The following is a 27,255-nucleotide window of genomic DNA, read 5'->3' as shown; positions in this document are numbered from 1 at the left end:
ATAACAATGGGCCCAGAACAGAACCTTGTGGCATCTCACTTGTCACCTTTTTTGAGGATGACAAAGAACCATTAGTGAGCACTTTTTGGGGTTGATTGGACGTTATGGGAGTATACTTCAGATATTGCTTCAGCAATACTCCTTCTCAGACTGAGCGTTCATAGCTTTGTCTCCAGGGCTTGTTCTGCCCTTGTGGAGAGGAAGTTCTTCGTATTAAAGGCCACAGCCTGATTTAGCAGTTGTTTACTCTGAGAAAACAAGGGAGACTCTGGTTGTAGGCCTTCTGAGCTGGAGTACTCTGAGTCATTCTTGGACTGAGGCAATACAGGTAGCAAGGGCTCTTCCTGTGTAATGACAGTTTCCTAACTGGTGTGTTTTTAGCCTATTCCTTGGTTCCAGTTCCTTGCTCCCTCCTGATAGTTGCCTTTGGCTCATCCCTGACACAGAGTCCTTATTCTGAGATCTCTGGCACTTTGCATACGCATTATTATCCCTTTTTTAACAATAGATCACTTTGGGGGTTTGTTTCAGAATTACTTTCTACCACTATTTGATGTAGCTGTTTCACACGCACCCCTCCCCCTCTCTCCCTCCTTTCTCTTTCCTTCTGCATCAGTTCACCAAAAGGATGGGAAAGAAGAAGAAACCAAAATGTAGTCTGAGCATAAAAGTCTTTGGGAATGAGCTTGCTGTTTTGGACTGCGGGGATCAGAGAAGTCAAGCAAAACTCTATTACCTGAACCTTGTGGAACTAGTGGTAAAACTGCTAAAGGTAAGGGAACCGTGAATGGTCAGAAAAGGCCGGTGGAACCTGGTGCTTTCATTGATGTTTGACTCCAGCTCCATCCAGCATAGCCTACGCACAGAGACCAGAGGCGCCATTTTCTGAAGCGCATTGAGGCAGCCCAACGTCACATTGTGCAACATTGCAATGTTGCACACATGGTGTCACAAAATGTCCTGATGTTGCTCCAACAATTGGGAGACCAGGCCCCCTAAAAAATACCTACTGAGGTATTTAAAAAATACCTACTGAGGGGGCCCACAGTGCCTCAGCCCCCTGGAACCAGTGCTTCTGTCAGAGGTGGTAGGCGTTGAAGCCCGATAACAACTGGAGGGCAAGAGGTTTTGCGAACCTGGGTTTGAGTGTCCATACTGGAAACAGGAAAGCCCAGATTTGAATCCCCACTCAGCTTTGACATTCAGTGGAACTGAGCCAGTCATACTCTCTGTCTACCCTACCTCACAGGATAGTTTTAAAAACACAGTGAGAGGAGGGACAGAGCACTGGACTTGATGGTCTTTTGGTGGGGAGGGGCTTTTTAAATTATGTCAGAATGTAGTGAACCCACCTTGCTTCATTTGGGAACCTACCTGCCATTTTGCTGTGTGGGTCCTGGACATCTGCCCCCATATCCTGCTCTGACAGCACCACTAGTTGAAGAGCCATGCATGCTGCATTGAAGGAAAGGTGAGCAATAAACGTCTATGTCAGGCATAGGCAAACTCGGCCCTCCAGATGTTTTGGGAATACAACTCCCATCATCCCTGACCACTGGTCCTGTTAGCTAGGGATGATGGGAGTTGTAGTCCCAAAACATCTGGAGGGCTGAGTTTGCCTATGCCTGGTCTATGTAACTATAGTCCTGTAGGACCCAAAGCATTTGTTGGCTTGCTCTTGTACGGTGCTAGCACCATCAATGGTAATTGTGCCAACAAACAAGTGCTTAGCCATCATGAATATTATTGCACTACCATTTTATGTTTTTATGTAACCATTTCCAACAGGGTCAAGAAGTCCAGTTCAATAAGAGGTTGAGTTTGGCCACAGAGGAACTGCTGTTCCCAGCAATCTCGGGTTTGCCTGTCCTCCTGGCTTTAAATGCCTCAGCAGCAGTCAGTGCAGCAATCCAAGGCAATATGGACTTTAGACAACGGAGCAATTTTTTCGTCAATGGCTATATCAAGCCAAGGTATACACCTGCCTTTAAAGCTCTCTCGCGCTCTCTCTTTGCAAGGAGCTTTTGAAGCAGACTCATGAGCAAGCTCTGTAAAAGGCTAGGGAACCACTTTGATTTCCTCTGTCTTGATGCCAGGAGTGGGTTTCAGGGGCAGGCAGCCTTAATGCAAACAGCATCAAAGAAACAAGACAGCTCAGGAGGCCAGGCCTCATGAGCAAAGCGACTCATCCCCTAGGGTAGATCTCACCCCTGTAAGTACAGACTGAAGGCCCCCACCTCCCCACATTTCCCTAAGTCTCCTCCTCCTGCAGGTCCCTCTCAAGCAATCTGAGATTCCGTCGCCATGTCTGTCTCTGCTCCTCCCTCTTCATGTCTTTTCTGGTCCTGGGAGACGAGGGGGGAGGGTAGCTGGTCACAGCAGGAGAGCAAGACCCCCTGGCTTCTTCAGTGTCCTGCCTCATCACTGCCTCTTGGCCTTCTTCCTCTCCAGCCTCTGCTTCCACCTCTGATTCTGGACTGCTCTCTGCCCCAGCCTCTTCCTGCTCACTAAACCCTGTTACCTCTTCTGCTCTCAACACCTCCTCCTCCTCCTCCCAGTCTGCTCCCTCTTCTCCCTCTGACCACTCGTCGTCATCCCACCACCAATCCCCTGGCTTCCAGCCTTTTTCCTTTTGGGATTCCCTTGGGGTTTCCCCAACTGGTGCCTCTCACCACTCTTCTGCCTCCAGCCAGTCCCTGACACTTGATTTTACCTGTTGATATACATGGCTGTCTTTGGTAATGTCCAGAGGCAGAATCTGATAATAATAATAATAATAATAATAATAATAATAATAATAATAATAATAATAATTTTATTTATATCCCACCCTCCCCAGCTGAAGCCAGGCTGAGAGCAGCTAACAACAATAAAAGTAACACAACATTCTAAAATCAATTCATTTTTAAATCAATTCAAAATCAAATTCATGGCAACCATTGGGCTAGAGTTCTGTGAGGATTACAGAAGGAGGGGGTCAGACTGTGCCTTGGCCAAAGGCCTGGTGGAACAGCTCTGTCTTGCAGGCTCTGCGGAAAGATGTCAAGTCCCGCAGGGCCCTAGTCTCTTATGACAGAGCGTTCCACCAGATCGGGGCCATAGCCGAAAAAACCCTGGCTCCGATTGAGGCCAGCCTAACCCCCCTGTGGCCCGGGACCTCCAAGATGTTTTTGTTTGAAGACCGTAAGGTACTCCATGGGACATACCATGGTCCTGTAGAAGAAGCGGTCCTGTAGGTACGAGGGTCCTAGGCCGTATAGGGCTTTAAAGGTTAAAACCAGCACTTTGAACCTGATCCTACCAACCAATGCCCTAATGTTTTACAGAGGTAGTCCACCAGCATACCCTCTAGGATTCGCAGATGAAAACACCCCTGTTCTCACAACCAAGGAGCAAACCCTATCCATTCTGCTATCATACATTAAAAGTGGGGCCCTGCAGCATGGAGTGCTTCTCTTCAGGGTCTCAGAAACGCCATTCCATTTCTCCTCTTCCTTTTTCATCTCCAACACTTTGTCAGCACACTGTGCTTGCTGAGCATGCTCAGTCCTCACGGGGTGATTTCCCCCAGGTTGGGAGGAGGGAATAGCAGGCAGATGCAGCCCTAAAACAAAGATGTCGCTCTTGACCATGCAACCTGTTTCTCCCTGTGCTTCTTGGTAGTGCTGTCTTTCAGATTTCTGCCCAAATGGGAACTGTGGGAACTCTGGGGGAGACTGGCTTGAGCTGGTCAACTAGATTAAGGTCGTCAGCCAGCCTTGATGGAGGGATCCAAGTGAAAAAGGGGAAAGAGGTTAAGGTTTTTCTGAACACTCCCGAAGAATCTATGGAGATGGTTTATTTCAGGTAAAGTAATGCCCATGTCCTCATATTCTAGGATCTGAATGATAATTTTCTTAAATGCTTTTTTCTTTCCCATGCAAATATCTGCATTTGAGTTCTGGATGGTCCCCCCCCCCCCCAGTGAAGGCTAGAAAACTTTGAAAAATTAATTAATGGATGCCCTGATGCAGCATGTTTCTGGTCTTCACTCCAAGTGCTGGCTTTGAGATTCCACGAGTGCAACCATCCTAGTTCACTCTCCCATTCTTGTTTTCAAATTAGTTGTTCTTAAAACTGGGGATGCCAGAGATCAAATCTGAGATCTTTTGCATACAAATCATATGCCCTACCTCTGAACTCTTGTCCCTTCCTTAAATCCATTGTAAAAATAATTTTTAAAATCGCATGATGTTGTGTTCCTTGGATTGAATTGTACTGTCTTTGCTTCTTTTTTACAGCTCTGAACTGTATGCAATGACGGTGGATGAAATGGAAACTGCTCACGGGTTCCCGAGCCATAGCGAGACTAGATCATGCACAAGTGAGGAAGGTAAGTTTTTATCATTTACCTCTAATATATAGCAACCAGTTGTCACCTTGCTCTTAACTAACATTGGGAGCATGTTCCTTCAGGAGCTAAACATCCCCCCAAAATTTGCCTGCAGAAAATGGAAATTCTGCAAACAAGGGTTAGCAACAGAGAGTGTGTATGAGGAATAATGAGTACAGATTTATGGCAAACTGACATCTGAAATGAGTGTAGTACAGAAATCATAGAGTTGAAAGGGACCATGAGGATCATCTAGCCCAACCCCTTGCAATGCAGGAGTCTTTTGCCCAATGTGAGGCAACCCTGAGATTAAGAGTCACATGTTCTACCAACTGAGCTATCCAGGCATCCTCTGAACCCATTCCCTCCTGCTAATTCCCTTGACCCCGCTTCATCTTTTTCTTTATCAAGTTTACACCCCATATTTCCATTAAAAAATGTGTCCTGAGTGGCACAAAATGAATGGAAATAGGCAACTGTGACAAAATATATGAGAAGATCAAAAACAAGTCAATAATAATAATAATAATAATAATAATAATAATAATAATAATAATAATAATAAATTTATTTATATCCCACCCTCCCCAGGCGAAGCCAGGCTCAAAGCGGCTAACAACAGTAAAAGTAACACAGCATTCTAAAATCAATTCAGAATCAAATTAATGGCAACCATTGGGCTAGAGTTCTGTGAGGATTACCAAAGGAGGGGGTCAGACTGTGCCTTGGCCAAAGGCCTGGTGGAACAGCTCTGTCTTGCAGTCCCTGCGGAAAGATGTCAAGTCCTGCAGGGCCCTAGTCTCTTGTGACAGAGTGTTCCACCAGATCGGAGCCACAGCCGAAAAAACCCTGGCTCTGGTTGAGGCCAGCCTAACTTCCCTGTGGCCCAGAACCTCCAAGATGTTTTTGTTTGAAGACTGTAAGCCAGGAAAGCTGTAAGACCTGTACAGGATGAAAGGATGAAAGGAATCATGGAGGGTGAGCTGCTGACCCTGTGGCTGTGTTCTACCTGCATAGTCAGAGACAATATGCCTCTCAAGGCCAACTACTGGGAATCAAAAGTGGAGAGAGTGCTTTAAGGCTCAGGTCTTGCTTGCAGGCTCACCATAGACTTTCGGTTGGCCACTCCAGGATGCTGTGCTAGATTGGCTCTGGCCTGATCCAGGGGCCTCTTCTAATGTTCTGATAGAATACTGGAACATGACAAATTAGCCGTATTAATTCTTTGCATTGGAAGGTGTCAGATAAGCACCAGAACTTTTATTTTTGAAGGTGGCACCTGAGCAGCGATGACAAAGGTGGCAAAGGAAGAAACTGCATGAGCTAGGGCTGGATAAGTCTTCATCGGAGAGTACATAAAATGATTTAAATGTGAAATGATTTAAATGAGGGACTTGACATCTTTCCACAGGGCCTGCAAGACAGAGCTGTTCCACCAGGCCTTTGGCCAAGGCACAGTCTGACCCCCTCCTTTGGTAATCCTCACAGAAATCTAGCCCAATGGTTGCCATTAATTTGATTTGAATTGATTTTAAAATGAATTGATTTTAGAATGCTGTGTTATGTTTATTGTTGTTAGCCTCTCTGAGCCCTGCTTCGGCTCAGAGGGGAGGGCGAGATATAAATAAAATGAATTATTATTATTATTATTATTATTATTATTATTATTATTATTATTATTAAATGACTGATTGGTTGACAATGCAGTTTCCTAAAAGCAGCCTTTCTCCTTTCTTGGATTCACCAGATGAACTATTCTCTTCCTTTTACCCAACCCCCTTCACCCCCTCTTTCAACCAGTGTCGAAAGCATTGGGCTGGCAACTGTGCTCCGAGATCTCTACCCCTGACGATGAGACCAGCGGTTTCATTCTTCCGTTTCCTGGACCAGCAAAATTTGCCATAACGTTAAAGAAGCAAGACCGAAGCCTGTACCAGTACTTAATGAAAGCTGCATATAATTATATTTCTCAGGTTCAGACACTGCCCTTCAATCTGGATGTGTATTACTCATTCCTTCTACATGCAATGATCAGGCTGCGAGGGCCGGCGCATGTTTTCACTGGTGCGATGAGATGGGGCAGAATGTGGTGGCAACTGCAGAGAAGAAGGGCCTGTGTCCTTGAGAACTGGCAAATTGGGGGAGGGGAGTAGAGGCAGGGGACACCGCCCCCTTCCCATAGCAGTCCTGATATAAAGCTACAATATAATGCCCCATAGAACTTGAAAGGAAAGTGCTATTTATAAATAAATCCCAACTATATAATAATAATATAATAATTTATTATTTATATCCCACCCATCTAGCTGGGTTTCCCCAGCCACTTTGGGTGGCTTCCAACCGAATATTAAAAACAATGCAGCATCTAACATTAAAAACTTCCCTAAACAGGGCCACCTTCAGTTGTCTTTTAAAAGTCAGATAGCTGTTTATTTCCTTGACATCTGATGGGAGGGCATTCCACAGGGCAGGTGCCACTACCGAGAAGGCCCTCTGCCTGGTTCCCTGTAACCTCACTTCTCGCAGGGAGGGAACCACCAGAAGGCCCTCAGAGCTGGACCTCAGCACAACTAATTACTAAAACAACCACCCATATGTTTGCATGAGACTATTAGAAAGATGCCTATCTACAGGGTTGCCATACATATAGGATTTCCCAGACATATCCGGAATCCAACTGTATCTAGCAGTGTCTGGTAGGAAATCAGGCAAATGTCCAGTAAAATCTAGACATATGGCAGCCCAGGTCAGCAGTGCTGTTTTTGCCGATTTTTGATAAAAATTAGCTCAAAAACGGCAAAAAAATTGCACTTTTGCCCAAGAAAGCTCAAACAACTTTTCTGTCTGTATTTTCACTGTTTGAAATATGGCAACTCTACCTACCTATCATAACTGCAGCTTCATAGGATAGCCTCTGTATATACTGTGTTTTATGATTGCATCACAAAGAGCACAGTCCTTTTGCTAACTCCATAACATGGGCAATGAGCATAAGGAGTTAAGACGCAGCCTGCTGGATCAGACCAAAGTTAGTTTACACCACAAATGGATCCAAAAACGTCCAAATAGTATCTCTATATTATACTAATACAAGTTTACAAAATCACATACAAAACACTTGCAACCACACCATACACACAACTACCGGGGGAAAGTTTGCTTCGACAATGAATCTTTCTGAAACTCCTGCAGATAAAATTGGCAATTTCTAATTCCTTAGGAAAAATTAATTGGCAAACCCCAGCTTGAATTAATAGCAGATTAAGTGCCTGACCTTTCTCCTTCTCTAGAGCCCCATAACCTTGGGGAGGGCAGCACCCCTCACCTCTCCCCACCAACACCACAGGCTCCACTTAACCAGGCACATTTTGTCTCAACAAAGCTGATGTGTGCACATCACCAATGCATTGTTTCCTTCCCATAATACAGATACAGTATTCCCCTCCATACATAAAAAGGGCCCAAACAATATCTCGTTGCTGGAATGACCAGACAGTGAGCTGTATCTGACTATGTTCTACTCAGAATAAACTCATTGGAATTAATGGGCTTAAGTTAGCCATCTGGAGGGCCACATATTCCTCACCCCTCCTCTATATAAGCCAGAAAGAGCAAGTTAGCCACAGGTGTGCAAGAACTGCCCATGTCCCCAACTCCCAACAGTTCTACTGCAGGTGTTACTAGTAAGAGCAGCAATGGTAATTGTAATTCTTCTTTTTCTTCCCAGAAAGGTTCCTGGATCCCAAGTGAAGCTGGCCTGCATTTCTTTATAGGGACTCCAAAATCAGAATTGAAAAGGGAGATTGCTATCAACTTCCATTTGAATATCCCTCAAAAGAAATTCAGAATTGAATTTGTCCACCCCAAGAAAAAAATGCAAGTGAATGGTAAGATTCCCACCACCACCCCTTCAAAGGCTGTTGATTTTGATTTAAAATGTGTTGTCTCTCCCATTGTGAGAGAGGTATATGTAAGGCTTAGGTTGCTCACTAGGAGTAGAGATCATGAATTTTACCTTGGATATTATAATTAGCACAGGCTCATGCACTGATATTCCCTCCATAATGTCCTCACATAAATGTCCGTCACCTGATGATACCTGAGATTTGACACATCCCATGAAATTTTCCTTTCGTTCATTCTGCAGAATTTGTTAAATACTGTTAGATAATCTACCGTTTATTCCTGTTTTACAGATAGGACTACTGTGATTAATGAATGGTGTGTGTGTGTGTTTGTGCGTTTGTGTTTTATGTAACCAGAAGCATACCATACATCCATGGTAAATGTGTGACTAGGACCCAAAGTACCCTGCAACTATGCCAGCTCTCATTCATGTGGATTATTTTATTTATTCGTTTATTATTACATTTCTAATCTATCCCCCCTTTCCTCCATGTTGCTCAAGGTGGGATATGTGGTTCTTAATCCTCTCCATTTTATCCCCATGACAGTACTGTGAGGTAGGCTAGGGCGAGAGGCTATGACTGCCCCAAGGTCCCCTCATGAGCTTCATGGCTGAATACTGCTACTACTAGTAGTACCTCAGGTTACAGATGCTTCAGGTTACAGACTCCGCTAACCCAGAAATAGTACCTCAGGCTAAGAACTTTACCTCAGGATGAGAACAGAAATTGTGTGGCGGCAGCGGGAGGCCCCACTAGCTAAAGTGGTACCTCAGGTTAAGAACAGTTTCAGGTTAAGAACGGACCTCCAGAACGAATTAAGTTCTTAACCCGAGGTACCACTGTAATAATAATTTATTTATACCCCGCCCATCTAACTGGGTTTCCCCAGCCACTCTGGGCGGCTTTTAGCAAAAGATTAAAAATACATTAAAACACCAGTCATTAAAAACTTCCCTAAACAGGGCTGCCTTCAGATGTCTTCTAGAAATCAGGTAAAAAAATTCCTTCCAGTAGCACCTTAAAGACCAACTGAGTTAGTTCTAGGTATGAGCTTTCGTGTGCATGCACACTTCTTCAGATACTCAGTTGGTCTTTAAGGTGCTACTGGAAGGAATTTTTTTATTTTGTTTTGACCATGGCAGACCAACACGGCTACCTATCTGTAACAGAAATCAGGTAGTTGTTTATTTCCTTGATATGTGATGGGAGGGCGTTTCACAGGGCGGGTTCCACTACCGAGAAGGCCCTCTGCCTGGTTCCCTGCAACCTCACTTCTCGCAGTAAGGGAACCGTCTGAAGGCCCTCGGAGCTGGACCGCAGTGATGGGGGTGGAGACGCTCCTTCAGGTATACTGGGGCAAGTAAGGATTTGAACCCTGGTTTTTCAGGTCCTAGTGCAACACTGTAACCACTACACCACGCCGGTTATCAATGGGCAAATTAGCAAATAAAAATCACATACACTTCCTTCTGTATCTATCAGGAAACATTGAATCCTCTAGAAATTCGCGTGTGGGGCATCTGGCGCTGATAGTTGATGATGACAACATCTACTACATCAAGGTAAGTGTGCTCTTGCAACCAAGGATATTGTGAGCACAGCATGGCATGGGCAAAGGAACAAGATGATAAGCTGCTCACCAGAGCAGAGAGCTGTCTGCCTTGATTGTGCAACATCCTTCCTAAGGTCTATAATGTAAAGGTAAAGGGACCCCTGACCATTAGGTCCAGTCGTGACCGACTCTGGGTTGCAGTGCTCATCTCTCTTTACTGGCTGAGGGAGCTGGTGTACAGCTTCCGGGTCATGTGGCCAGCATGACTAAGCCGCTTCTGGCAAACCAAAGCAGTACACAGAAATGCCGTTTACTTTCCCACTGGAGTGGTACCTATTTATCTACTTGCACTTTTTTGGCATGCTTTTGAACTGCTAGGTTGGCAGGAGCAGGGACCGAGCAATGGGAGCTCACTCCGTCACGGGGATTCGAACCGCCGACCTTCTGATCGGCAAGCCCTAGGCTCTGTGGTTTAACCCACAGCGCCACCCACGTCCCAAGGTCTATAATGTATCCCACAGCTATTGCTTACCATTGGCTATGTTCTCTCTCCACTCACAAAAGGTGGCATACCTTTGAATGCCAGTTTCTGGGAATCTCACGTAGGAAGAGTGCTATTGCACTCAAGTTCCGCTTTCAGGCTTCGCAGAAGCATCTTGTTGGCCACTGTGAGAACAGGGTGATGGACTAAACTTGGTTGGTTAGAACGTGGTGCTGATAACCCCAAGGTTGCAGGTTCGATCCCTGAATGAGACAGCTAGATATTCCTGCATTGCAGGAGGGCTGATTAGATGATCCTCAGGGTTCCTTCCGACTCTACCATTCTTTCCCCCCCAAAAAAAAATTTTTATTCATTTTATAACACAAATAAAAAACATAAACAGAAAAGACAAACAATACAAACCAATTCTTATCATATCCTTATTTTTCTAAGCATTGTTAAGTGGACTTCCCCAAGTCCCACCTATCTGATTTTCATTTTACTTCATCTTTAGCAGTTTATATGTATCATAATTTCCTACTTTTTTTTTACTTTTTTTAAAATCACACTTAAATAACTTCACATTTTATCACTTACAAATAATACTATTTTAAAATACCCAGTCTTCTACTTCTAACCCTACAGCCTATATCCACTTCCAAAGCTATTCTAAGATTTAAATATTAACATTTTTTTCAAATATTCCTTAAACTCCTTCCGACTCTACAATTCTATGCTTCTATGATTAGGTGGGCCTTTGGATTGCTCCATCTGAGCACTTCTTATGTCCTTACATTTTCTGTTTAAGGATGCCCTATTGGGTGTGGTTTTTGCAGGGAAGGGCAGATTTGCACACGGCAGCTGCAGAGCAGAGGTACACAAGCCACCTGGAAGCAAAGTTGCTGAGAGATGGGAGCCCCATAGTTCTTTCGGGAAATCTCACAAAACAGCCTGGGAAGAAGATGGCATTTTCAGTATCCTTGATTAATCTGCTGAAGGACTCGGCTTTCCTTTCAGGTCAGTGCATATAAGAGGTGTGTGTCTGTTTGTTTTATTTCATAAAAGGTATATACTGCTCGATTGTAGGATAAACCTCAAAGCAGTTTATGGGAAAGATAAAGCAATAAAATTATCCCTTAAAAAACAACAACTCACAACCATAATTTAAAACATCTGGAAAGTTAAAAACCAAAACAGAATAGACTAAAACAAATGAAAACTCATACTAGCTTTCTAAACATCTGAGTAAAGGTAAAGGTAAAGGGACCCCTGACCATTAGCTCCAGTCATGGCCGACTCTGGGGTTGCGGCGCTCATCTCGCTTTATTGCCGAGGGAGCTGGTGTACAGCTTCCAGGTCATGTGGCCAGTGTGACTAAGCCGCTTCTGGCAAACCCGAGCAGCGCATGGAAACACCGTTTACCTTCCCGCCGGGGCGGTACCTATCTATCTACTTGCACTTTGATGTGCTTTTGAACTGCTAGGTTGGCAGGAGCAGGGACTGAGCAACAGGAGCTCACCCTGTCACGTGATTCGAACCGCCAACCTTCTGATCGGCAAGTCCTAGGTTCTGTGGTTTAACCCACAGCACCACCCACATCCAAACATCGGAGTAGGCTTGTCTAAATAATAATATCTTCAGCAGGCGCTGAAAAGAATACAGTGAGAGTGCCTGCCTGATATCAAAAGGCAGGGAGTTCCAAAGTACCACACTAGACGATCAAGTTCCTACAGATGCGGTGAGGGTATCATGAGCATCTCACAAGTTCAGTGAACACCTGACCAGGGAGTGGGGCTGTGCCCACTAGTCCTTTTTCCTGGTGTTGATGGTCATGCTGGACACCTGTGTTTTGCCATGCTTGCTTTCCTGTAGGTGGGTTATTGTTGTTTATTAGGAGGGGAAGGGGTGGTGCAAACACACTAGCAGAGCTAGTCTGGTGCTCCTGCTGTCCATTTGCACTTCACGGCCTTCCCCACCCCCTCCCACCTGCCAGGAAACTGGCGCAGCAACTCTGTCCCACCTGGTGAGCTATTTCCGCAGGTATCTGATCTCCCAGTGGTATCAATTGATGGTACTGTTTCTATTGTTTCTTTAGTGTGTATGGAGAAGAAAGCAGATGATAAGCTGAAGCAGTATTCACTGGAGGGAGAAACCCACATTCCAGGGGTTCTTGGATCTCACATCATTGCTCTTCTGCAACAGCGAGGGGACATCTGGTCCAGTGCCCTGAGAATTAAATATGGATTGTTTGGTACTCAGTTCTTATACTGTACTAATACAAAAAAAAAGTTGAGCTTTATTGCCTTTGTCAGTGTTGTTCTTGCTCTCGTGCAGAAGGATCTGATTGGCTACTGTGGGAAATGGGATGCTGGACTAGATCAAGCCTTCATTTAATCCGGCAGGGCTGTTTTGTTCTTAATGCAAGGTATAGGGATGGGGAAGAAATTTGATTCAGTCCACACTTAAAGGTGAACTTACTTAATTTGCACTTTCCAAAATGATTTCACAAACCAGAATGCAGCCACCTTTCAAAAATTGCACTTCTCTGAATTTTGCAATGCAATTCTCCAAGCAGGTAATGTGTACAAAAATTCATATGCTGGGGGTAAGCCATGCATAAAATGCATGTATTACTGAAAATCACATGCAAAAAATGCATTATGTAAGGGGAATTTGTTTGCAAAAAAAAAAGGTGTAAATTAGGAAAGATTGCACATAGAAATGTGTATATCAGGAGAACTTTTCATTAGAATCGTGATAAATTTTCACAAACTTATGTGGAGAACTGAACTTAAGACTGGAAACATGAGAAGCTGTAAGAAACCAGAATGGACAGAGTCACACATCCCTCATGAGGTGTGAGCATAGATCTGCCTTCCCTATTAGCAGTGACTGCCCCTGAGTGCTGTGAAAACAGAATAATGTCATTTAGTAAATATCTCTGTATGTACATTTGCGTTTTACCTGGAGCAGGAGCTGCAAAAAGCCTTCAGCATGAATGTACCACGGGCCAGAAGTTGAAAGTGGAGAATGTCCCAAAGGATGCCTACAGGCTAGATTTGGAGCATGAATTCTATTGCACTCAGATTCTAGCTTACAACCACAAGGTAAAGCATTTAGTTCATTTACCGCATGAGTAGGCAAACTAAGGCCTGGGGGCTGGATCCGGCCCAATCCCCTTCTAAATCTGGTCCACAGTGTCGGAATCTCGAGCCTAGTCAGAGGAATTCGCCACACTCCAGGCATCCGGCTTGAGTTCCTTTTTGACCTCCCTGGCTGCATTCACCAGCAGACGCAGGCAAGGTCATCTATCGGTGATTCTCCTCAACGTGAGAAGAACACACCACTCTTCCCTCCTCCCTGTCTTCCCCAGGAGGGGGGTAAGAGAGAGACAGAAATGTATTTACATGCCTTTATTTCTGTCCATGCAGCAGTACAGAGAAACACGTCTGTACTCTTCAAACACCAACAGCAGAGAGAGAAACTCTACCCCTGTACTTCCAGTACAGATCAGGTGACATTCTGAGCTAACATCCGGTGCTCAGTACAGTGAATAGGCTGTCCCTTCGTTCCCACGCTACAGCCACAAACATCAACATCCTGTTTGACATTCCAGCCAGCTGCAGCTCGCTGATGCATTGCTCCTTTCTCGTAACACACAGATGGTCCAGGAATCACTGTGCTTTTACATGAGTAAAATGTGTCCTTTTATTTAAAATGCATCTCTGGGTTATTTGTGGAGGCTGCCTGGTTTTTTTACATGAATAGAATGTGTGCTTTTATTTAAAATGCATCTCTGGGCTATTTGTGGGGCATAGGAATTCATTCATCCCCCCCCCAAAAAAAAATAGTCCAGCACCCCACAAAGTCTGAGGGACAGTGGACCAGCCCCCTGCTGAACAAGTTTGCTGACCCCTGATTTATCAGAACAATTATGAATCCTGAGCAATGGTGCTGAATCCAGATTTCTTCCTCATGGAAACTAAATAATGAAGATGCAAGATGCACTCTTGTGGGAAAGGAATTCTACAACTTAGCAGCTGCCCCAGAGATCTGCTTTTACCTGATGCTGAAAAGTGGGGTGGAGTTGGCTCTAGGTTAGAATGTGGGCATTGTGTAAGAGATGTGACAGTACAGGTCACTCCACAATAAGCATCACCCAGCTATGGGTAGCTGTTAAAGTTGGGGATGGAGGTGAAATTTGCTTTTTGAGGCAGACCATTCCAATTTGACTGTCTTGCACTAGATTGCAGATCACAACATAACTCCCCATCAACCAGATATTTCAATGCAGCTTCGGTGTACAAAAAGTGCCCACAAAAATAGGTATTTTATAGTTTAAATGTGTGCTAAATGTGTGTTATAAAAACAATGTACTGAAAAGCATTGCAAAATAGTAATTATGGGAGAATGTGTGGCTTAATGCACATAATAAAATATACAGCTTAAATGCGAACTTTTTGTGCATTCTTTCAAAAATATCTGCACAAAACAGGGTGGAATGAATGCTAGGATTTGAACACGAGTCTGAATGAAACGGGGCTGATTTAGATTCCTCCGTCCATTCCTGGCAGTGTGTCATTGAGAAGCCCATTATTGCTGAAGATTTTAGGACACGAGCAGGCTGCTACAAGGAATGTAGTAATTATTTAATACCAGTTATAAAACCCAAGTTGTTTTTCCACAGGTCGATCTACGTCACGAAGAAACTGTCTCTCGCCTGCATTCCCGACTAGAGCTGAACTATGGAAAACACTGGGACGAAATCAACAACAAGCGAAGAGTGATAGTCAGCCAGACATTTACAAATAGTTCTCGTCCAGCTCTGACTAGCTATTTCATGGAGGTAAAAGTAAAAGACCCAGTGGTGTTGCAGCAGTTGATGACTAAGGAATTGCACCTCAGTGAAAACCTATAAAGATGATGGAGAAGTCTCTGTAGCTGGTGGGAAATAAGTCCTCTTTTTCAGATATTCTCTTCAAAGCTCGCATCCACACCATCTGTCTCAACAACTATTATCTCACTTTGAACAGTCATGGCTTCCCCCAAAGAGTCCTGGGAGGTTGGGAGCTGGCGTTTGTTAAGGGTGCTGAGAGTTGTTAGAAGACACCCCCGTTTCCCTCATAGAACTACAATATCCATGCACACTTCATGCACACGAAAGCTCATACCAATAACAAACTTAGTTGGTCTCTAAGGTGCTACTGGAACGAATTTTTTTATTTTGTTTCAACTACGGCAGACCAACACGGCTACCTACCTGTAACTAACAATATCCCAAGTAGTTTAACAGTCAACCCCTCTTCCAGGTAACTGGGAATTGTAGCTCTGGGAAGGGAATATGGAGGGTCTCCCAGTTATGTGCATGAATTCCTGGGGGCCGAGGCTCTTGGGGTTCCCTCAATGATTTTTTTAGTGCAAAACCCTCCCCCCCCCTGCTGCCACCATTGCTCAGGACATTGCCAGGACGTTGCACATGTGATGTCAGGATATCATGTCTGGTCCCCTTAATACGATACAATCATTTTTATTGTCATTGTCCCATACAGAACAACAAAATTGAAAAAAAATCTACATCAGACATTCAAAAACCCAGAAGCCTGCTATCCCAACCTGGTTAGCCCCTAGAAACTCTGATACCCCATAATTGAATACAATATACTCACATAGAGACTACCTTACACTGCATTTAAAACCAAAATTGCATTTGGATAGAAACTGTTTCTCAGGCTGCTAGTCTTAGTCTTTATAACCCTGTACCTTCTTCCAGAAGGCAGAAGCTGAAAGAGATCATTTCCGGGGTGCGCACTATCCTGCGTTATCTCTGCAGCTTTCTTATGGCACCTGGAAGCATAGAACTGATCCAAGGTGGGAAGAGTGCACCCAACTATTTTCTACGCAGTCTTTACAACCTTGGACAGCATTTGTTTTTCCCCTGACTGTGCAGCTCCCAAACCACACACAGAGACCATAAGTTAATACACTCTCAACAGTACAGTGGTAAAATGCTTAATGTTTTCTAGAAGATGGTCCCAGTAGACCATGCTGGCATGGGCAGGGCAAGGGGCAGCGTTGCTCTCCTAGTTCCCCATGCAAACCATCATTGCCAGTGGTGGGCAGTTGGGAGGCAGTGGGGAGCTTGGCACAGTGCAGGAATGTCGCTGGGAGTGCCTGGCTGGCTCTCAGCAATCTGCATTGGGAAGCCAGATGAACAATGCCACCCAGTTCACCGCTATTGTGTATACCATGATTACGCAGCTTTACTTTGAACTGCCGGTAGTCTCTCTTCTGTCGTATGAAGCGCAGGCCCCCTTTTTTTGTCCCCCAGTTCACCATTCAAGTGCCCGAAAAGCAAGTGGATTACAGAACTCAGCTCCAGCACTCCTGTTCCATACAGAGTTCCACGGAAATAAGCACCCACTTCAAAGTGCACTATAACAACCGCATCCCTTTTGTGGTGGGGCTGCAGTGGAAAGAGACATCAAGGCATTCTCTGAAGAAATGGGAAGGTATGCACACACACACACACACACGCACCACACGCACCACACACACACACACACACACACACACCACACACACCACACACCACACAAGGCTTGTTTTCATATTTGGTTTTAATATTTGTAGTCTGCTTTTCCAACAACAGATGTTGGAATCGGCTCACAATAATAACAGAGGCATTGGCAAACATACTCTGCATGCTCTGAACAGAAAAGCAGCTGCTTCTGAACATTTGAAGAAAGGTATATATTCTGTGTAGACACACACACACACACAAAGAGAGGGGGAGAGAGAGAGAGAGAGAGAGAGAGAGAGAGAGAGAGAGAGAGTGTTAGTTGTTGGCATTCATCTTCTCAAGAGACAATGGAGTGTGCCTGCAGGGGTGAAGTAAAAACACTGCATTAGCAGCACCAAAGTGATCTCCCCAGGTCACAACTGCATGTCAGACAAGCCATGCTCATCTGCCCTACACCTGACATCCTATAAGATGTAAATTGTGGGGCAGGTAAAGTGAGACCTGTTCAGGGGGACTCAGCAACAGATACAGTGGTACCTCGGGTTACATACACTTCAGGTTACAGACTCCGCTAACCCAGAAATAGTACCTCGGGTTAAGAACTTTGCTTCAGGATGAGAACAGAAATCGTGCAGCGGCGGTGCAGCAGCAGGAGGCCCGATTAGCTAAAGTGGTGCTTCAGGTTAAGAACAGTTTCAGGTTAAGAACAGACCTCCAGAACGAATTAAGTTCTTAACCCGAGGTACCACTGTACAACTAAACATTTATTAAATGAGGAATGATCATTCTTTTTTTTTCAAAGGACAGGTAGTGAACTACTTGGGGAAATTGGCCGTTTAAGTTTATGTTGCAGTTTTATTTGGGCCTGAGTTAACTCCTGTTGATGTTAACTTTCACACTGATAAGCATTTTGTGATGGCCTGATATCTAGACACCGTTGATCAGAACTGAATAACATTAACAGATGCAGCTTTCCGTTCTTTGTAAGGTACGTTCAACATGGACACACCCTGGCTATACCTGTTTGCCGCTCACAAGCTACACCGGCCCCAGCATTCGGCTTATTTAGCAACCATTGAATTAACTGCTGGGAAGGCCTTTGTGGTCAAGGGCCTACTTGTGGAGGTCTTCTGCAAGGACAGAGATGACAAGAAGGAAGGGAGAATTCTGATCCACACGCCAGCCGCCACCTACTTGCAGGTTAGTTCCCATGTCAACCCTGCCTTTGTCCTAATGCTTCTTCATCATCTGCTGATGTTTGTATTCCATGGCCATGAGAGGTTGGAAATGGGATCGTACTAGCCACAGTTTAGTTTATTTGGTCCACAGGTCATAAATATCAGATATGGTAGAATCATCGAATTGTAGAGTTAGAAGGGATCGTGAGGGTCATCGAGACCAGCTGCCTGCAATGCAGCAATCTGTTGTTTGTACTTTGGTAGAAGAAACCTTAGAAGAACCCAAAACCATCATTCTAAATTTTCAGGCATCTACAGTCAACTACTTTGCAAGCGGGTTTCTGCACAGCCAGAGTGAAGTGGTCTCTCTGTGGAACCAGCTCATAAAGAATGAGATTCGCCTGGAAAATAACGAAAAGACAAAGTTTTTCCATTTCTGTATAAAGTCTGCAAAGCAAGAACTCAATATGACGATGGCTTACTTTCACCTGGAGGTGGTAAGATGGTCAAATCTATAGGCTGTTTACTGTTATTTGGGCATTTTTGTTTAAAGCACGAATAAGAGACATGGCAGATGAGCAAAAAATTATGTATGGTGTAGATAAAGCCGTGGTTTGAAATTTGCCTTCCTTTCTCATAAGGATGGGGGGGGATGGGTTTCATTTCAATGTGAATCTACCATATTCGCATTGCCCAAAGCAATGTGCAAAGCGAAACACAGCCATCCTTCAAAATTCACACATCTCTGAATTTTGTGATGTTCTCCAGTTAAATAATGTATATAAAAAGTGTGCATAGTTATGCGTGTGAGCGAAAATAGCATTAAAATGCATTGTAAGGGGCAGTTTGCAAAACACAAAAAAAGTGTATTTGGCAAAACTGCATAAAAAATGTATGTGTGAATAGAAATGCACACTAAAATGCAGGCAAATCCTAATTTGCTATGGGTGCTGAGAATTATTAGGAGACCCCTATTCCCCTCAGAGAGCTGCAATTCCACAGTTCCCTGGGAAGAGGAACTGACCGTTAAAGCACTCTAGAAATTGTAGGTCTGGGAGAACTCGGCCTCCTTAATAAACTACAGTTCCCAGGATTCTTTGGGGGGAAACCATGGCTGTTTAAAGTGGTAACCTAGTGCCTTGCATGTGTAGTGCAGATGGGGACTCACTTGGATTATCCTGGTGGTCTGGATAGCTGACATCCTTAATCTGAGATCCAGAGGATGCCCTAACAACATATGTGATTGCCAACTTTCTATCACAGGTGGGCTATCCTGTTTTGCTGCCTGAAGCAAAATGGCAATGTACCAGAACCCCAATCCTCTGTAGTTATTGTTTGTCACATCAGTTTGATCTACAGGGATCATCATGGATAGATGAGCACTGTATCATTATATTTTTTGTAATTGTATTCCTATGTTTAATTGCATGTTCAAAAACTTGGTGGGTTCAAAGTGGCATTTTACTGCCCACTTTTTGCAGCATTTTATGCATACTTTTCTCTCTTCTGTGCCTGTGCCTGAATTTGATTTCTTGGTCACAGCCTAGGAAGGCAAACATTTCTGTGCAGGTTTTGTGGACGGATCACAAGACCCCGCCCCCGCTTGTGCTGCAGCTTGAGGCGCAGATAGAAGAAGTCAAGAAAGAGAAAATGCTCTACCAAAAACGTGGGACTGTCCTGTTCAGGTACTTTAATTCTCACCTATCCTGCTCCATTCGTATTATCCATTTGGGTAAAGAAAACAAAGAGATATTTCGCCTCTCTCAATCAACAAAGCAAACATCAATGCAAATATATACTTGCAAGGAATTGCTCCTTCAGTGTGACAGCACCTGCTCTCTGGAACTCCCTGCTCATTTATATTAGGCAGATGATTTAAGTGTAATGTCCACAGAGCCTAGGGCTTGCCGATCAGAAGGTTGGCAGTTCGAATCCCCACGACGGGGTGAGCTCCCGTTTCTTGGTCCCTGTTCCTGCCAACCTAGCAGTTCGAAAGCACGTCAAAGTGCAAGTAGATAAATAGGTACCACTCCGGCGGGAAGGTAAATGGCGTTTCCGTGCGCTGCTCTGGTTTGCCAGAAGCGGCTTAGTCATGCTGGCCACATGACCCGGAAGCTGTACGCCGGCTCCCTCGGCCAGTAAAGCAAGATGAGCGCCACAACCCCAGAGTCGTCTGTGACTGGACCTAATGGTCAGTGGTCCCTTTACCTTTTTAAAAGCTTTTTTTGTTTGGACAACCCTATCCTGACTTTCTTTGCCCTCTTCCCTTGCAATTCTAAGCACTGGTTTAGAGGCAACCAGAAGGTTATGCTACTGTTAAAATAATCCAGATTAGACAATGATGCACTTTATTAACTGAACCAATGTGACATGATAATATATTTACTGGGAAACACTGTAATATTTACATAGGGTGTTATTGCATTGTAGCAGCTTGAACTGAAGGCAATTCAGAGTGAGGTTTCCCATCTTCTGTGTTTCAACTGAAAGTTCCTTACTTCTTTTATTTACATCCCAGGCACCCGTTTAAACTGCCCATCCCACAAAGCTTTCTCATCCAAGAAACCTTCACTCTGAACAAAAAGGAGAAGCATTATTTCTTGGAAACAAAAGTTTTGATCAACGAGGTTGAAGAGTCTGTTCAAACTCTCACACTCAGCTACCAAGCTGAAAATCCGCATGTGAGTCAAATTTACGAAACCATCTGCCCCCCCCCCCCCGTAACCTTTTCAATAGCAAAGCAGCCATGAAATAAGCAACGCATCTGTGTAAAGTTTTCCCCCCTCTTTCTCTTCTTCCCAACCCTACACCCATCTCCAGGTTTGTGCTGGATTGACGCATCCATACAACAGCAAGTTCTTCCCCCAAAATATAGAGGTTTGCGCCATAACACGAAATCTCAGCTGTGTAAGTAAGTTTGATGAGATCGAGGGAATGATTCACTATGCATAAAGACGCCTCAGGGGAGATTATGAAGACATTCTGACTACAACCCTGGTTGTATGGTCATGTCCACACTGTGCATTTAAAGCACTTGTATACCACTTTAAGTGGATGCTGGTGGCACTGTGGGTTAAAGCACAGAGCCTAGGACTTGCCGATCAGAAGGTCGGCGGTTTGAATCCCCGCGACGGGGTGAGCTCCCGTTCCTTAGTCCCCGCTCCTGCCAACCTAGCTGTTCAAAAGCATGTCAAAGTTAAAGTAGATAAATAGGGACCGCTCCAGCGGGAAGGTAAATGGCGTTTCCGTGCACTGCTCTGGTTCACCAGAAGCAGTTTGGTCATGCTGGCCACATGACCCGGAAGCTGTACGTCGGCTTCCTCAGCCAATAAAGAGAGATGAGCGCCACAACCCCAGAGTCGGCCACGACTGGACCTAATGGTCAGGGGTCCCTTTACCTTTATACCACTTTAAAGAGTTGTGGTTTCCCCCAAAGAATCATGGGAACAGTAGTCTGTTAAGGGTGCTGAGAGTGGTTTGAAGACCCTCTCACCACCCCTCACTCTACTAGCACAACTATCCAGAGAGCTCACAGGAAGTAGATGCTGCTGCTTCCTGTCCTCAGTTTGGCCATTGCTCACTTGCTTGCCAGATCCTGCTGTCAGCCCTCCTAACCAAAGTTATGGTCTCTAATGCATTAGATCTGTAGACAGTCTCTCCAGATTTAGACAAAGGTGCTGCTTTGCTGCTCTGGCACTTTTAAATACTCATTATATCAACCCACAGGTGAAGCGGGAGATTGAAGTGACCCTAAAGGTCAACAGGAAAGAGGCCCTCAGCTTCCTGGGCAAATACCAGAACCAATCTAGCATGGCTGAGTCCCAACACCTGGTACAAATGGATATTACACATGCATTCCAGGTACTTACCTTTTAGAGAAGAAGCACCACCTTCTCTTTGTCTGTCTCCATCTCACTTAACTTCTGAGGGTTTTGGCAAATAATGCATAGGTTGCTCACTGTGTTTCATTTCTTTCTATTCTCATCAGGATAACTGGGGGTTTTTATAAAAAAAAATCCAGCTGTGGGCTTCTATGGAAGGATGGACAGGATATAAATTTAATAATTTAATTAAATTAAAAACCAGCTTATGCTTGCCAATCTAAAATCCAGATGTTTTGAGATACAGCTCTCTACAGTACCAGACTGGGGCTGGTGGTGGCTTAGTCTAAAACATCTGGAAGGCAGTAGGTTGGCCAAGACTGCTATCATCCAGTCAACCACCAGCATATTGTATTATGTGCGACTACAGTGCGGAAGCAGGTCTTGCAATCCCTGTTGCTCAGACCCCAGTGATATCCGTGGAGCTTCCATGAGCATAGAGGACCATAGGGTTGTGTCTGCATTAGGACATGTCTATAGGGTTGCTGTGTGTCCTCCTTTACAGTGGTCAGGCCTCCATTTGAAGGGCTATCTGGTCCAAGCCCAGTTTAACTATCAAGGAAACCTGAGAAGGGAGAGCAGGAGAGGCTTTGAAGCCACCAATCCAAGAGTTAACACTTGTACAGCAGTCTGAGCAAGGCTCGTCCAGTCACAGTCTTCTCCATTAGAGTGAGATGCATTTATATTTAAAGTGATAGTAATTGGGCTGAAGCTGGTGCTTATCCTACTCAGAGTAGACCCATAGAAATTAATGGACCTGTTAGTAATGTTCAATGATGTGCTCTGCGAATTGAATACAGCCCATATGTCTCAAATGATCATCCATACATACGAATTAGCATATACAAATTTCCATGTCACATATATTTATTGCAATGTGTAAGTAGCCATTCTACTTGCCTGGACAACAAACTTTAACTTCTTTAATAACCACGGCTTTCAAATGGGGAACCTGGGGGGACTATAACGTGGCCTGCAGTAAAGTCATGCAAGATGAGTCAGAACATCTTCTGTTAATCTGAAGAAAGGGATAACTTGTTGGGTTTCCTTCCTACTAGCTCAAGTTTCCACAGTTGGTTGCTATGAGGGGGGAGCTCTTTTCAAGAGAAGCTGGACTGGCTTATTTTGCATCCGGTGTGACAATAACAGCTACTATCGACCAACAGGATACTTCGCAGGTCAGGTTTCGTACTAGTCTTTTATGCAACTAAGAGGACCTCTAGACCAGTGTCTCCCAACCTTGTGCCTCCAGCTGTTTTTGAACTACAACTCCCATCATCCCTGACTAGCAAGACCAGTGGCAAGGGATGATGGGAATTGTAGTCCAAAAACAGCTGGAGGCACAAGGTTGGGAAACACTGCTCTAGACCAGACTTTCTCAGCCTTGGGTCCCTAGATGTTGTTCAACAACAACTCCTATCATTCCTAGCCAGCATGGGAAGTGGTCAGGGATGATGGGATATGTGATTCAAAAACATCTGGGCACCCAATGTTGAGAAAGGCGGGAGGGATTCAAGCACAATTTGTGTGGAAAAAAATCACGGACACTAGGAAAGAGAGAGGAAAATGCACTGGAAGGTGTGGGCAAACAAATATTGGCAGAAACTGTCTCCAAGCAGACATTTTTCCAAGTCATTGCAATGTAGACATTTGTCCATTTTAACCTACCCTCTGTAATTATGATTGCAGCCAATACTATCCATGGTTGGAACCTTCTATTAACCCAAGGGCAAGGTTGGAACAGAAGCACGCATGTGCTGAAAGGGGGAGCAGCAATGTTGTCCAACGATGTCCATTGCCATGTCACATCATGCCCACTGGTGTTAATGAAATTTAGCATGATGTGCCAGTATATCAGTCAGAAAGCCACAGCTTCATAACCCAACAGATACTGCAGCACGAAAGGAGCTTTAGAAAATGGGACAGAAGTGGTAGATGTATAATCAAGAAAGCTAACATAATATTCCCCATGACTGAATGTACTCTTCTGTATCAACAGTTTACAGCTTGGCTGAATGGAACCAAGACTGGGTTTGGATTTTATTCACAATTTTCTCACTCGAATCAATCAAACTTTCCTCCAAGTTTTCAGGTACCAAAATTCATATTCCCCGACAGCAACAGCAGCAATTTATGTTTAGTCTTCTCCTTTCTTTCCCGCTACCTTTTGCTTTGCTGAAATGATGTGATAGTTGCTGGAGTTGTCAATCTTCAGGGTTTTCTCCAGCTCAGATTCTGATCTGGGGTGAAAACAAAGTAACAGAAAACTAAGAATCACAGAGTGAGAGGGGCTTGGAGGCCATCTTGTCTCACCTCCTGCTCAGGGCCAGCCTGCCCATGAGAAACTTATGTTCCATAGAAATCTACCCACCTGTAGTGTATGAATACTAGATCTCAACCTGCCCTCTGCATGAATGTTGGGTAAAATTGCAATAAAAATGTATGTATTGGGGAAAATTCACACTAAAACGCTGATGAATTTCATGAAGTGTTGTTGTTTTTTTAAAAAAATTGCAAACTGATGTGAAAATGTGGAGAAAGGAATGTAAGTTTGGAAAACGAGAAACTGAGGGAAACAAAAAAATGACAGATTTGGCTTTGAGATTTGGGGTGGGGGAGGATGGGACTTATCCTTGGTCGGGCTGCGCCCCAGTTGACCCATGGATTGCTTGTTTTGTTTTTTTTCCTGCCCTTAGGCCCACGCCACCACAAACCGATACAGCAGGAATGGTCTCAATGGATCCTTTTGCCTTCACTCTGGCAGAAAGGATATTGTGTTGCTGGAGGCGGACTTCAATGGTGAGATGAGGAAGGATGCCGGAAGCATCAGAGTGAGCGCTCTCCTAAGACAGGCAATTCTGACGCAGTTCAGATATTTGTGGCTGCAGTTCAATGGCAAGATGTCGCCAACCAGGTAAAGAAAGCAGCAACTGGGGCTGTAGCCCAAACCTTTATTTTGTAGCCAAATATCATCACCAGTTATACAATAAATAAGGGGGCACAACTCAAAATATGGTTCAAAGCAAACTAATAAGATAATCAGGTGTGATGTTCAATATGTATCAGAACTATGGAGCCCCACTGGAAAATTATGCTGCATGTACTCAGGGGATGTTCTGTTCTACCTGTTAAAGGCTGAGCCTTGGCACTCAGAATAGGTTCTATACCTGAGCTCAGATTATTCAGCTCTGAATCTGCTCTCTGGCCTGCCAGTAAGAGCTGGAAGGTTGATGGGGAACAGGACAAGGCCTCTTCTCTCGTGGCCCCACAGCTATGTAATGCCAAGCCCAAGACAGAGGACAGTACCTCTTTACATGGCTCGTGGCTACAAGTTAAAACTATGGATTTTACTCCCACAAGAGGTAGTGGGGGCCAGTGGCATAGCATGGGGGTGACAGGGGTGCTTGCCCCAGATGCAAAATTTGTTAGGGGTGCAAAATTTCGACACCCGGTGCTACCTCAATACAGCTGCATGCTTCCGTCACTGGGATCCATTGAAAATGGCTTCCTTATGCAAACCAGGAAGTGGCCTCTCCTGACAACGCAACAACTCTTTTCTTAACTTTATGGCTATCATTTCCTGGGTGACGCCTTAGCCAGTTGAAAGCACATGCATACTCTGTCCATTTCCCTCCCACCCACCCCTCCGCCTGGCTCCAGGTGCTGGCAACCCACGTTACACCACTGGTGAGGGCCACCAACTTGGGTGGCTTAAAAATAGGCTTAGACAAATGCATGGAGGATGAAGTTGTTGGTGGCTACTGGCTCACAATGGATTAGCTGTACCTCCAGGGTTGGAGGTGGTAGCTCCTGGAATACCAGCTGCTGGGAATCACACATGGGGAGTGTGCTTTTGCGCTCAGGTCCTGCTTGCAGGCGTCCTGTGGGCATCTGGCTGGTCACTGTGAGAACACGATGCTGAACTAAATGGGCCATTGAGCTGATCCAGCGGGCTCTGTATATGTCATGATAAGCCAAGAACCTTGACTTATTAAACCAGTTTGCCAGTTACATGCTTCTGCTGCATGTAGTGCAACTGCCCTCCCACCATCCACTTGCTTTTACAAAGGCCACAGATTCCCCATCCCTGCTGTAGGTAGCCGTGGCTCAGCAGTGAAGATCACTGAGCTGTCCTTCCATGGCTATGTCTACTGACTGCTTCCATTGCCTTCCTTCTTGCCTCCAGAGCTATGCTGTCTTCTGCAGTGAAGCTGAATCACAATGCCTTTCACCTGGGCGTTGCGGGATCCAAGGAGCAGAAAGGGGGTCTGGTGCTGACCCTCCATGGCAGTTTCCGGCACAATGTTCTCAGCTTAAAGCATGTCATACCCCAGGACCTTTCCCTGGATGGCTCTCTCAAGCACAAAAACAACATCCGTGAAGGTATTGCTTTACTGCAAGGTTCAGAACAAGCATTCATATCCTTCTTGAGCAGGTAGGGCATTGTCTGGCCTTGACTGAGGTCCAAGATAGGCTGCAGTCAGAGTCCTGTTCTGGTGCAGGCAAAGAGACCAATGGATGTCATCATCCGAGACAGGATGGGGAATCAGGTCACATTCTGGATCAAGTAGCCTTGGCCAGACTGTCTATGTGGCTGTAAGTATTCATTTTGGGAACAACAACAACAATTTATTATTTATACCCCACATATCTGGCTGGGTTTCCTTAGCCACTCTGAGCAGCTTCCAACAAAATATCAAAATACAGCAATGCATCAAACATTAAAACCTTCCCTAAACAGGGCTGCCTTCAGATGTCTTCTAAAAGTCTGGTGGTTGTTGTTCCCTTTGACATCTGGTGGGAGGGCGTTCCACAGGGTGAGTGCCACTACTGAGAAGGCCCTCTGCCTGGTTCCCTGTAATTTCACTTCTCGCAGTCAAGTAACTGCCAGAAGGCCCTCGAAGCTGGACCTTGGTGTCCGGGCAGAATGATGGGGGTGGAGACGCTCCTTCAGATATACTGGACCAAAGCCTTCCTTCTGTCTAACAGGCATCATGAACATCATGGTTAACCAGTCAGTGTTTGGAGCACACATCCGGAACAGAAACGTGTTTGGAAACAAGAGCTTTCATAACATCGCAGTGGCTGTGACTCAGAATGGTAGCAGGGCTTTCCCAAGAGAGGCAAAGTTCCGAGGGCAACTCGAGCTCAGAAGAGGAATTCAGAAGGGTTTGGCTAGTATCCAGGTGGACACGAGAGCTCTCCATCTTAATATCTCAAATATCATCATTCTGGAGCATCTTGGAGCCTCAGGGATGCCCGCCCACAACATCAGTAATTTCTATACCACAGGTATGAAATGCAACCCAATACTGGGCTGCCATTTGGAAAGAGGAGCTCCTTTTCTTTGAGAAGTACTGTAC

The 27,255-nt window shown here is 44.8% G+C and overlaps 1 protein-coding gene across 1 annotated transcript in view; it reads left to right on the top strand.

Moving 5' to 3' along the window:
• Window positions 1-27,255, top strand: part of LOC309329045 (uncharacterized protein) — an 87,305-nt gene that overhangs the window by 10,430 nt on the left and 49,620 nt on the right. The window contains exons 9-31 of the mRNA XM_081839447.1: window positions 617-772; window positions 1,789-1,973; window positions 3,664-3,846; window positions 4,281-4,372; window positions 6,173-6,345; window positions 8,100-8,259; window positions 9,763-9,842; window positions 11,150-11,330; window positions 12,409-12,564; window positions 13,287-13,420; window positions 15,001-15,159; window positions 16,642-16,822; window positions 17,822-18,033; window positions 18,320-18,508; window positions 19,554-19,696; window positions 20,530-20,692; window positions 20,832-20,918; window positions 21,738-21,872; window positions 22,951-23,070; window positions 23,892-23,984; window positions 24,589-24,806; window positions 26,079-26,275; window positions 26,882-27,184. Of these exons, the coding sequence (XP_081695573.1) occupies window positions 617-772; window positions 1,789-1,973; window positions 3,664-3,846; window positions 4,281-4,372; window positions 6,173-6,345; window positions 8,100-8,259; window positions 9,763-9,842; window positions 11,150-11,330; window positions 12,409-12,564; window positions 13,287-13,420; window positions 15,001-15,159; window positions 16,642-16,822; window positions 17,822-18,033; window positions 18,320-18,508; window positions 19,554-19,696; window positions 20,530-20,692; window positions 20,832-20,918; window positions 21,738-21,872; window positions 22,951-23,070; window positions 23,892-23,984; window positions 24,589-24,806; window positions 26,079-26,275; window positions 26,882-27,184 (3,700 nt within the window). The remainder of the gene's footprint in view (window positions 1-616; window positions 773-1,788; window positions 1,974-3,663; window positions 3,847-4,280; window positions 4,373-6,172; window positions 6,346-8,099; window positions 8,260-9,762; window positions 9,843-11,149; window positions 11,331-12,408; window positions 12,565-13,286; window positions 13,421-15,000; window positions 15,160-16,641; window positions 16,823-17,821; window positions 18,034-18,319; window positions 18,509-19,553; window positions 19,697-20,529; window positions 20,693-20,831; window positions 20,919-21,737; window positions 21,873-22,950; window positions 23,071-23,891; window positions 23,985-24,588; window positions 24,807-26,078; window positions 26,276-26,881; window positions 27,185-27,255) is intronic.

The sequence above is a fragment of the Podarcis erhardii genome (assembly GCF_964252035.2).
Source record: "Podarcis erhardii genome assembly, chromosome: 14".
In the NCBI taxonomy this organism is placed as follows: domain Eukaryota; kingdom Metazoa; phylum Chordata; class Lepidosauria; order Squamata; family Lacertidae; genus Podarcis; species Podarcis erhardii.
The sequence above is the reverse complement of the archived record's forward strand: the minus strand, read 5'-3'. Positions and strand labels throughout refer to the sequence as shown.